The 11716-nt window shown below is 48.2% G+C and overlaps 2 protein-coding genes across 3 annotated transcripts; one reads left to right on the top strand and one right to left on the bottom strand.

Moving 5' to 3' along the window:
* Positions 1 to 8: 8 nt before the first annotated feature.
* On the top strand, positions 9 to 7406 carry PNPO (pyridoxamine 5'-phosphate oxidase). Of its 2 annotated transcripts, XM_081270307.1 has the most exons (7): positions 9 to 270; positions 1324 to 1448; positions 2570 to 2669; positions 3942 to 3995; positions 4258 to 4386; positions 4663 to 4733; positions 4885 to 7403. In XM_081270307.1, the coding sequence occupies exons 1-7, from the start codon at positions 133 to 135 to the stop codon at positions 5051 to 5053; spliced, it is 786 nt and encodes a 261-aa protein (XP_081126433.1). In that variant the 5' UTR covers positions 9 to 132; the 3' UTR covers positions 5054 to 7403. The 2 variants fall into 2 exon arrangements, with proteins under 2 accessions (XP_081126433.1, XP_081126434.1); XM_081270308.1 differs by lacking the exon at positions 4258 to 4386 and having other exon boundaries at positions 4885 to 7406.
* A 939-nt stretch (positions 7407 to 8345) lies between these two features.
* PRR15L (proline rich 15 like) lies at positions 8346 to 10790 on the bottom strand. Its single transcript, XM_081271961.1, has one exon. The coding sequence runs from the start codon at positions 10426 to 10428 to the stop codon at positions 10126 to 10128; it is 303 nt and encodes a 100-aa protein (XP_081128087.1). The 5' UTR covers positions 10429 to 10790; the 3' UTR covers positions 8346 to 10125.
* Positions 10791 to 11716: the final 926 nt, after the last annotated feature.

Here is an 11716-nt window from a genome sequence, read left to right as displayed (position 1 = left end):
TAGTACCTGTTAGCTTATCTGGGTCGCTAGCAAATCCTTCCTTCCCGAGTTAGACGCCCAGGCTGAGAAATTGGTTCCGAACCCAACGGAACCAGGGTTAGGCGACGCCAGATCACATGACCAGCGGTCCCCATGACGTGCGGGCTGCGGGGCGTCACTGTGACGTTTGGACGACCTGCTAAGTGGCCGGGCTACCTCCGCCACCTGTGTAGCCGCGGCGCTGCCATGGACCTGGGACCAATGCGGAAGAGTTACCGCGGGGACCGAGAGGTGCCGCCGCTCGGGCAGGGCCTCCCGCAGGGGCGGGAGAAGGGGGCCGCAGAGTCATCCACGGAGGGGAGGGGTTTGCAGGGGCCACCTGATGGGAGAAGCGGGATTCAGAGACGACCATCGGGGAGGGACTTAGGGGAGACGTGAATGAAGGTGGGTCAAGAGGAAGCTCATCCTAGTTAAAGCTCAAACTCTGAAGCCCATCAGGGATGGAATTCATCCATCTACTGGATGTGCCTGTCACCTTGGGCAATGCACTTATCCTCTCTGGGACTCAATTTCCTCACCTATAAAGTACTTACTTAACAGTGATAAGTGTTATAACAGTGATAAAACAGCTTATAAGGAGGAGGGAGTTAAATAAGTGATCTTAGCACTTACCTTCAGCACCTCCTTTCTGCTTACCTCTTTCCCTTCTCAGGATTGGGAACAAGAGAATTATCTTGGAACCGGGAATCCAGACTTATGGTTACCACATCTGGTTGCATGCGAGCATTTCCAGATATGCTTGTTAAAAAATGTAGTATCTCATTAAACCTCAGACTTATTTGCATGAAAATTTATCACGTGTTTGTGGGGTGGATAACACAGGAATCCTTTTTTAGGCTCCCCAGGTGATTCCGATACACAGAGTTTTGACATCCTGAGACCCTGATTCATTCCTTTCTAGTTGTGGGATCCAGCAAGTCTTTTAGACTGTGTATGTGTTTCTTCACCTGTAAAATAGGGCATGGAACTTATTTCCTGGGTACTGTTTTTTTGTTGTGAAGTCATTGTTATGAGGACAGAAAGAGCTGCAAGTAGTGTCATTCTACAATCTTAGCAACTCAGGAGGCTAAGGCAAGAGAATTGCAAGTTTAAGGCCAGACTGGGCATCTTAGTGAGACCCTGTCTTAAAATAAGAAATAAAAACAAGAGGATTGGGGATGTGCCTCAGTGGTAGAGCACCACTGGGTTCAATCCCCAGTATTACAGAAAATGTTCTTTGATCAGTGCCAGGTAAATAATAAGCACTATATGTGTCTATTAAATGAAATAAAACTTCCTTCCCAGGCATTTGAAGAAACTCATCTGACCTCTCTGGACCCCATTAAGCAGTTTGCTTCCTGGTTTGAAGAGGCTGTTCAATGCCCTGACATCGGGGAAGCCAACGCCATGTGTCTGGCCACCTGCACCAGGTGGGCATATCTCTGAGCTTCATGTGGTTGGGTACAGATGAATTTGGAAAATTAGAAAGCCAAATGTATTGTTCCACCTCAGTTATTAAAATATTGTGTGACATAGACAAGTCACTTATCCTCTTTGGGCCTCTATAAACCGAACCTTACTGGTAAACCAAAAATGAGGCCACTAAATTCCCTTTCAGTGATTAAAGGGATCTCAGCCCTTGATGTACCCATACACAACCCCTTGCCTCTCTCCCCATCTGCCCAAGCCCCATCTGCCCTTCAAGATGGGGTCACCCCAGGAGCTCTGTCCCTGTCATGAATCCTAGCTCAGTGCTTGGCTCTTATCATTCACTTTTGACAATCAATCATATACCCTTTGGCACATCTCAAAACTTCTTATTTAATTCATCTTTTATCCCCTCACTAAAGTGCAGGGCTTAAAGGCAGGGCTCTTATACTATTCTGGGTATCCCTCAGAGCTCCATGCAGAGGACCTGATATTATAGCTCCTTCTATGACCCCTAGGCACAGGGTGGTGGCATTATTGTTGGTCCCTGTTCTTAGGGCCTTATTTTGCTAGGGCTGCCATAACGAAGTACTAGAACTATGTGGCTAAAGCAACAGAAGTTTTTTTTTCACAATTCTTGGTGCGAAAAGTCCAAAATCAAGGTGCTGTCAGGCTTGCTTTCTAGTAAGACCTGTCTGTGTCTCACCTGCTTATAGAGAGCTGCCTTTTCACTGTGTTCTTGCTTTCCTTTGTATATGCATGGGAGAGCGCTGTTGTCTTTCTCTCCTCTTGCAAGGATGCCAGTCCTATTGGATCAGGGCCCCTTCCCTACAACCTTATTTAACATTAATGACCTCCCTAAAGGCTTTGTTTCCAAATATAGTCACATTGGAAGTTAGAGCCTCAACATATGGATTTATAGACAGTCTATGACAGGGCACCAGGCAGTGGTGTCATATTTGTACCACCAGGACAAGTCCCTAGGGGCACATGGGAGTGGGTTGCCTGAGAGCCAAATAAGGGGGCATAACAGAGTGGATGCTCAGACATCTTATGGGAAGGAGGATCAAGGCAAGAACAGTGAACTGGGTTCTCACTACAGCGCTCTGCTGTGTGCCCCTAGAGACGGAAAACCCTCTGCCCGCATGTTGCTGCTGAAGGGCTTTGGCAAGGATGGCTTCCGCTTCTTCACTAACTACGAGAGTCGAAAAGGAAAAGAGCTGGTGAGGGTTCAGGGTCAATCCTCGAAGGACCTGTGGGCCCAGCCTCCACCCTTGCCTGCATGGCTTTCTCATGCCTTGCACCCCTGTCCACAGCTCCCGAGCTCAGGGTCCCTTCCACCTGAAGCCTTGCAATTGCAATTCTCTTTCTCCACCCCTACCTCTATCATCTGATAGACGCCTAATTAACTCCTGTTCCTTTAGGTCTCAGCCCAAGTGTTGCCTCCTCAGGAAAGTCAGCCGAGTCAGCTCTGAAGCTGTTGGCTGTCATTTTAACTTGCAACTTTCCTTTCTGCCAGTTTTTTCCAGTTTGACTATGTGCTTATTTATGTGATTGTTTGACTAATATGTGTCTCCTCTGCTAAACAGTAACTATGGGTATAGAGGCTGCATCCTTTTTAAAAAAAACTTTTTTAATAGATGCATTGTAGTTATACTTAATAATGAGGAAGCTGCATCTTTTTTATCTGTTTTACCTGCAGTCCCTCTCATGGTGTCGGACACAAAATTGGCATTCTGTATGCACTCAGTGAATAAGTCCAAAATGAGAAATCCTACCTAAGTCCATGCCAGCCAAACATGCATTTCTCACAAATCTATGACTGACAGAAATAGCCAAAACTCGTTTTTTGTTGTTATTTTGGTTTTTGTTTTGTTTTGACTTTGGTACGGGCGATTGAACCCAGGGGTGCTTAACCATTGAACTACAGTCCCCACCCTTTTAGAATTTTTTTTTAGACTTTTTTTTTTTAGTTGCCAGTGAACCTTTATTTTCTAATTTTATTATTTTTACATATGATACATGAGAATCGAACCTAGTGCCTCACATGTGCTAGGCAAGCACTTTACCACTGAGCCACAACCCCAGACCCCCTTTTAGAATTTTTTTTTTTTCTGAGACAGGGTCTCACTGAGTGGCTTAGGACCCTACTAAGCTGCTAAGGCTGGTCTTGAATTTTGCAATCTTCCTGTCTCAGCCTCCCCAAGTTCCTTAGATTACAGGCATGCACTACTGATGCCAGCCCAAATCTCATTCTGGAGTCAGACTGGCTTAAACCCAGCTGTTCCACTTAGTATGTGAACTCTGACACGCTCTCTGAGCCTGTCTCCACATCTGTGATGGGCGGTAGGCCTATCTTTGAGGGTTTAAATGATATAACCATGAATGCATCTGCTGGGGGCCTGCATGCTGCATATTTCCTGCCTTCACCCTGCATGTCAGAAGTATCTTCTCGCTGTCCTTATGGTTATCCATGAATTCTCTTTCATTTCCAGGACTCTAATCCCTTTGCTTCCCTTGTCTTCTACTGGGAGCCCCTTAACCGCCAGGTAAGTGAGTGTTCCCAGGACAGCCTGGGGTGAACTGAGTTCGTGTGAACACGTTTATGGATTAGCCTAAAGAAGGCTCCCCAACTGGACACATATCTTGCCTATGTTTGGGCACCCTGCCTCTCACACAACGCTGAGTCAGCTGGTCTATCTGGGGCAGGGGAGGAGAGGCAGCCAAGAGAACACATAGAATCAGGTCCTGTGCTGGTAGGAAGGGCCATCGGCATCGAAAGCCACCCAGCCAGGGTCCATTCCTGAGCAGGTGCGTGTGGAGGGTTCCGTGAAGAAGCTGCCTGAGGAGGAGGCTGAGTGCTACTTCCACTCCCGCCCCAAGAGCAGCCAGATTGGTGCTGTGGTTAGCCACCAGAGTTCTGTGATCCCTGATCGGGAGGTGAGTGGGGTTCCCCTGTAGTCCTCCAAGTGGTGAGGGTTTCCCCAGGGAATTCCAGAGCCCTCTGACTCTGGCAAAGAGAAAAGGATGATCTCCCTAGGGAAGAGAGGGGTGGCGGGAATGGACTGCCTTTGTTTGGCCTTTCTGTTGACTGTGCTCCAGTCTGCCTAGCTTACCTGGGTGTCCTCAGCCCCTAGCCCAAAGCACAAAATCAGTAAGTCCTTAAATGAATCATCGCTGGGCCTGGATCTTCCTCCATATTCTTCTCCTGAACAGTATTTGAGAAAGAAAAATGAGGAACTGGAGCAGCTTTATCAGGAACAAGAGGTGCCCAAGCCCAAATACTGGTGAGTGATGCCAGGTTGTCCTCCAGAAGTGGACATCAGAACCCCTGTGTGTGGAATTCTAGATCTGCTCCTCCCAGCTATGCTCATCTGATGCCAGAGAGCCTGGGGTGAGGGGTGAGAGTGGAGAGTGAACTTCTGCTTCTTCTCCTAGGGGCGGCTATGTCCTGTGCCCGCAGGTGATAGAGTTCTGGCAAGGCCAAACCAACCGGCTACATGACCGGATTGTCTTTCGTCGGGACCTCTCTATAGGAGACTCCCCTTTGGGGCCCATGACTCATCGCGGGGAGGAAGGCTGGCTCTATGAGAGACTTGCACCTTGACTGGAGGCTGGCTAGAGTGCAACAGGGATGAGGTGCTGAGAGGGTATGGGACTGGGAGCCTGGCCCTTTTTTAAAATTCGGTCCATTTCCCTTCCCACCCTTTATGTCTGTGGCTCTCCAGATCTCCTTCTATGAGTTCTGTGTACTCAGTTGGGCATCAGTTAGCTGCTGGAATGGATTGTACTGAATCTAGAGAACCACACATGCGGGAGAATCCTGTAATCATCCCTTTTTTTTTTTTTTAACTTTGCCTGTGATTTTTTAAATAGCTCCCCCTAGGGGTGGTGGCTGGTGTGACTCCCTTTCTGGCCCACTCCCAGTCTGTTATGTAAACCTTATTGCCCCAAACTGATTGGTCCCAGTGCAGGCACCTGAGCCAATCTAGTCAATCAGATATTCTTGTTAATAATTTGAAGTTTGAAACGGAGAGACCCAGAGCCTTGGAAGTCATTGTAGCTAAGAAGTCATTAATAGCAACCAAGAAACAGCCTCTGGCTGCTACTGTTGCAATTCCTGCAGTGCCCTGCACCCCTCCTTGTCTTGTCTCTGCTGTGTGGTTCCTCCTCCTGTCTCAGAACACCCTACTATCTATATAAATTCTCTTCCTCCTTCTCCTCCCTCTTCCTCTTCTTCTTCTTTTCTCAGATTAAACTAGAATTAATTTACAAATAAAAGAACATGAACTAATTTATGAAAGATTATTTTTGTAACATTCACCCCCACTGATTGCTGCCTTCTATTATTTGAAACATAGCAATATGCATAAGATTAAATTTATTCTTTATAGTTCCTAGGGACCCATAGGTAAAATTTATAGATAAGTAGGTTTCATCTCAATATGGAGAGAAATTGGAATGAGCCATCTATTGTGTGTGAGTGTTCTATCACTAGATGTATTGGATCCTAGCCCATCAGAAATTTTGTAGAAGGTTTCATGTGCTGTTACTTATAAGCCAGAAAGATTTTTATAAAACTTAACTGACCATGTTCATTTATGGAAATTTAGTGTACGCAGGCATGCACATGTGTAGGTACACATATACTTATTTTCCAAATATAAAACTATTATATAGAGAGATTTTCTGTTTGGACTATCCACGCACTCCCTTCCCCTACTCCTCACCTCTGCTGAAGATAATTCCTAGGTCACTGGTTTTCACCTACATTGAATTTACCCAGGGAAGTTTAAAACTCTAGATGCCCTAGATCCCATCCTTGGAGAGGATTTAACTGATCTCGGTGCAGCCGGGGCATTGGAGAACTTAAATGCCCCTCAGGGAAATCTGTGCAGCCAAAATTGAGACCTTATAGTCTGAAATTCTTGACACTTGCCATATGGTCTGTGGACCAGAAGCATTAGCATCACTTGGGAGTCCATTAGAGGTGCAGGCCGTCAGTTCCACCCAGACCTAATGAATCCAGTTCTGCATTTTTACAAGACTCCCAGTGACCAGATGCACTGGCCTCAACCTCTAAAGCAAGGTCTCCCACTCACAAAGTTGGTGAGCCTTTCATAGCCCTTGTCTGTCTTCTGTGCTACACTGCATTTGCTTCTCTTGAGCACAGGCCTGCTGACTAGGGACATGGCCAAATGGCCTATTGGCCATGGAGAGGAACCAGGCTGGTAAATATTTGCTGTGACAGAGCCAAAATTATTTGCACTGGTTGACCTTGAACTTGCTACTCTGTAAACTGTACTTCCTTTAACTATATGGGTGTGGGCTTCAGTCTGTTATTGGCCGGGGTCCTCCAAGGGCAGCCCTCTCCTGTGTTGATCCCTGCTTAAGCCTGAATGGAGGAAGGCACATTGACCCTGTGGTCACTTTACTGGGCAGCCTTACCTACTTGGTCCCTTTTGTTGTGCCATGGCTGCAACTTTTATGAGCACACATTTGTATGTGTGTGTGTGTGTGTATGTGTGAAAAGTACTACACCCCATCTGTGTTATTCGGGCTGTGTCACCTCTCAGCTTCGAGCCTGGTCTCAGCTGTTCCTTTTCAGTTCTCTATCAATTGCTGTGCCAAGTGTGTAATAAAAGCCTGTCAACCAAGTGTGGTATTAATGTTTAACCTGGCTTGATTTCCCCCACCTCCCAAGAAAGGAGGAGCTGGGAATTTACCAGCTTCTTGCCTTGCAGGTTGGACGTCCAGCAGGGGGAGCTCGACACCCAGAGTGGGCCCCTTTGGGGTAGTAGCGGGCAGTTCCAGCCAGCCTTGCCTGCTTACCTCTTCCTCCACTTGGGTGGTGTCCCAGTGAAACTGTGGTCGATAACCCATAGCCTCTCCCCGCTCCTGCACATATTTGCACTCTCAATTCCTCCTCCTCCTCCTCCTCCTCCTCCTCCTCCTCCTCCTCCTTCTCCTCTGCCTTCTCCTCCTCCTGTCTCCTGAAAACTTTCAGCTGCCTTGCTCAGACTCCTGGGTGGCCACATCTTATCCCAGCTAGCTCTGCAACTTCTTTGTATATGTGTGGAGTTTTCCTGGAAGATTCCTGTGACGATCACTTCAGGGTTGTGAGCAAGGTCAGCATGCAAGGGACAGGGAGCTCCAGACCCTTTTACTTAAGAGGGGTGATGGTGGGGCTGGGGATGTGGCTCAAGCGGTAGCGCGCTCGCCTGGCATGCGTGCGGCCCGGGTTCGATCCTCAGCACCACATACAAACAAAGATGTTGTGTCTGCCGAGAACTAAAAAAAAATATAAAAAAAAGAGGGGTGATGGTGATATTGGAGTGGGTGGCAATGCAGTCCCAGTGCCCATCCTCATCTCCCACTTCAGGGACCCCCAGTTGGGCTGTGATGGAGGTCCTACAATATGGGGTCTACAGTACAGCCAGCCTGGAGGTTGTTGGCTCTTTCCCTACTGTTCCAGGGTCTATCTGGAACCCTTAAGTGGCCCTCACCTCCCAGGATTCTAAGGCCCAGACATTGCCCTCTCTCTTCCCCCACTCCCCTTCTGAAGAAGGTGACTAACAATGCTTCTTTCTTTGTTCTGAACCTCATTTTCTAGTGGAAGGCGCCATAGAGGCAGTGGTTATAGGCACAGACCAAGTTGACTTTAACCCAGCTCTGCCTCTGAGCGCCTGAACCAGGGGCAAGTGATTTAACCCAAGCCTCAGTTAACTCATCTGGAAAATGGGGTTAATAGTACCCATTTCCTGCAATGAACTGATTAAATGAGGAAGCCTGTGGAATGCTTGTGTCCCTGCTACCTGTTATAAGTGCTCTGTAAATGGTAGTTATTAACAGTAGGCAGGACTACATGTTTAGGGAAGGTCTGAGCTCTTCCATAAGAGGCTGTATGGATTGAGAAATTGGTGAGAACATAGAAAGTTTAGTGGGGAGGTGGAGGAGAGGAGTCCTTGAGGAAGGCAGCACCCTTGAACCCACCTTCCATTCCTCCAACTCCTGGTCTCCCTCACTCATCCTCTGAGTTCCCCCTGTTCTGGGTTAGGCACCTAACAAAGGCCCCCTTGTATAGGTCTGTTTGTTTTGGCAATAAATTTCTCCAGGCAGTTCCCTGGGGTGGGGTGGCCCAGCAGCCTGCAAGAAGCTATCTGGAAGCTGCAGGGCCACATAGTTCAGTGGCCACCTTGGACTCTCCCTGTTCCCACCATAAGTTCCAGAGATTTGTCCAATATTTTCCAGTTCCCAGGTCTCCTGCCTTTAAAAAGAGCCTGCCCTAAACATTATAGGAAGACAGTTCTTGTTTCATTCTTAAACTGAAGCTGTGGGCATGATGTAATTTCTTTATTATTCTGTAATAAAGAAAAGAAGAGGGAAACCAACATTTAACTGAGCACCTAGTATGGGACCCCTTATGGGCCATTTCATACAGACCACTCCCTATGAATAGGTGCTACTACAACCCCTTTCACAGAAGAGGACACTGAAGCTCAGAGTAGTCTTTGAGAAAATGTTCCCAAGGTCACCCAACTACTAAGTAGGGGAGCCAGCATTTGAATCCTGATCCCAAACCACACAGAGACTTTAGGATCAGTCACGAAAGTACTGGCCCACTTTTATGGCCTCTCTGTTGCCCAGAAGGAACCAACCATTGAAGTGTGTATAACTAGCTCCTTCCTGTCTCCCTCCATACTAAGCCTAGTTTGATGGTGGAATTATCAACAAGGTCCCGTATGCTCACACACCTGAGGACACTTCCTGAAGCTCTAAGAAACAGTTTGAGCACATAAAAAACACACATCTCCATAAATGCAAGATAAGAGCATAAATAGACTCTCTGCTTTTACAGAATTGTTTATCACAAAGAGAAACCTTCAATTACTTTTTAAACAAAATTCAAAGCTCCATGATTCATGTCTTAAATACTATCGAAGGAGGAGAGGAGAAAACTGGCTGCTTTTAGTTCCTACCAGAGCTTTCCCACCCACACCACCAGTTTGGCTCCTTGGCTGGTGAGGCTTCCCTTTGAGGGTCTCTGCACAAGTGGCAACACAGAAACCTGGGGGGTCACTGGTCGGGCCTTCTGCAGCTCTCCCAGGGAGTGACTGGGTCCTCTGCTACTCCACACCTGGGGGCAAAGTTCCAGGAAGTTTACCACTTGTGTTAAGAGGTGAGCTCAAGTTCAACATCTCCGCCTCTGGCACCAAGGAAACCATCCCCTCCCCCAATCACGTGGCTGTGGCTTCTGGAAAATGTGCTCTCCTAGGATTGGTCCAGGGAACAGTTACAAGTAGAGAAAGTAGAGGGAGCAACAATTCAAACTCACCCTTGACCCTGTGTTCACAGGGGAGGTGGAGTCTGCCACTCCTCCTCTCTACTCCCCTCGCTCACCTCCAAGGAGGGCTGTGCTTCCAGGGTAGTAGTTTTCCTCCTCATTCAAGAGTGCCATTGTATGTGGTCAGGGGAGGAGGAGGGGAGCCTGGGGTCTCCCAGGCCTTACACAAAGCTGGAGCACAGAAACACAAACTTAAAACCCAGACGTTTCCTGCCAGCAGGCAACAACTGCCCCTAAGGCTTCAGCTATGACCAGAGGCCAGCGTGGCAAGCTCCTGTCTCAGATCCAGCTGATGGCAAGGAGCAGGGAGATGCTAGCATCCTCCTCGGCCCCTCTCACTGTCCTTTGTTCTCCTGGTCATCAAAGAGGCTGGGGTTCTCCGCCAGCATGGCCCGGACTTTTTTCTTCTCCTTGAAGCGACCCGAATTGGAGACTTTGACGTGCTTGCCCTTTGTGTTCTTATCCACAATCTTCTCCAGACGAGTGTTAAAGTCGCTGTTGGGGCCTCCAGTGTCGGGCCTCGGAGTCTCTGTGCCTTCCTCCATTTGGGCATAGGTGTCAGGGATCTCGTACAGCACCTTGGGACTGGATTTCTTTTTCCGGAGGAAGGTCAACTTCCACCAACCAACTTCAGTCATGACGCTCCCTGAGTCGAGGGGAGACTTTCTGCTGGAGCAGGGGAAGGGGACAAAGGTCAGTGGGCAAATCCTGTGGGCAACTTGGATCAGCCCTCTCCAGCCTCTTTAGTAATCACATTATTTTTCTGGAGGCGGGGTCCTGGGAATTGAACTCAGGGCACTGGACCACTGAGCCACATCCCCAGCCCTGTTTTGTATTTTATTTAGAGACAGGGTCTCACTGAGTTGCTTAGCGCCTCACTTTTGCTGAGGCTGGCTTTGAACTCGCAATCCTCCTGCCTCAGCCTCCTAAGCTACTGGAATTACAGGCATGAGGCACCGAGCCTGGCAATCACCAACTATTTGAAGAGTTGAAGGAAGAATTGAAGATAGGGCCAAAGAAACCCAGGGTTTGAATAGGTGGTGTGATGTAATGCTTTGGGAGAGTGTGAAAGAAAGAAGAGTCTAGGATAAGAGCCACCAAAGCAAACAAGAGGGACTCCCTGGGCCAGACAGAAGGACAATGGAACAACTACACCCTGTTGTCCCACAGAGACACTCTATAGGAAGCTTTGAGGTCATTCCTTCCAGGCCATCAGGACTGTGGGCCCTGGAACAACTTGCCTGGTCACAGGGCATGCAGGATCTGGACACCAGAACCAAGCCCTTCCCAATCCACCATTGGGCCCTGCTGCCCAGAGTGGGCAGACCATGACTGGTCACGCAGACAGAAACATCCTGTGCATTTTGCTTAGAATGCAGTGCTAAGAATCGAACCCAGTGTCTCACACATGTGAGACAAGTGCTCTACCACTGAGCCACGACCCCAGCCCCCACCACACACATTTTTGCCATGATGTTCAACTAGCCCCTATGACTAAAGCCACAGGGACTGAACCCCGTGAAACTATAAGCCAAATACATCTTTCCTGCTTTACAAAATAAAAGGATCATGGGAGAATGGGGAGCTTCCAGCTGGGAGTGGGAAGTCCTGGGCACTGTCTAGCTTTGTGACCTCTGGTAAATCACTTCTCTGGGCCTCAGTTTCCTTATCTGTCCTCACCAGCCCTAACATTTAGCTCTCCTGTTAATCCTGGCCCACAGAGGTAGACATGCTTTACAAAGTAAAAATTAGGATAAGGGTGGCAATTACTAAGGGATGGTTTCCTTTCCCCACCACCCCGCCGTAAGGACAGATCTTTGAGAGGTGTGAGGATAAAAAAAATGCAGGGTTCTCCACTCCAAAACCGTGTGCCCCGACATGGAGCTGCCAATCCAGAGACGCATCTTTGGCTAAGTTCCACCAAGG

This window comes from Spermophilus citellus (assembly GCF_964194105.1).
Source record: "Spermophilus citellus genome assembly, chromosome: 17".
Taxonomy (NCBI): Eukaryota; Metazoa; Chordata; class Mammalia; order Rodentia; family Sciuridae; genus Spermophilus; species Spermophilus citellus.
This window is presented reverse-complemented; position numbering and strand designations above follow the sequence as displayed.

Bases quoted from the DNA above. Each gene is read 5' to 3' on its own strand.
- PRR15L (XM_081271961.1), bottom strand. From the start codon at position 10,428: ATGACTGAAGTTGGTTGGTGGAAGTTGACCTTCCTCCGGAAAAAGAAA.
- PNPO (XM_081270307.1), top strand. From the start codon at position 133: ATGACGTGCGGGCTGCGGGGCGTCACTGTGACGTTTGGACGACCTGCT. The intron at 271-1,323 runs GTGCCGCCGCTC...CTTCCTTCCCAG, and splicing joins GTTACCGCGGGGACCGAGAG to GCATTTGAAGAAACTCATCT. The intron at 1,449-2,569 runs GTGGGCATATCT...GTGTGCCCCTAG, and splicing joins TGTCTGGCCACCTGCACCAG to AGACGGAAAACCCTCTGCCC.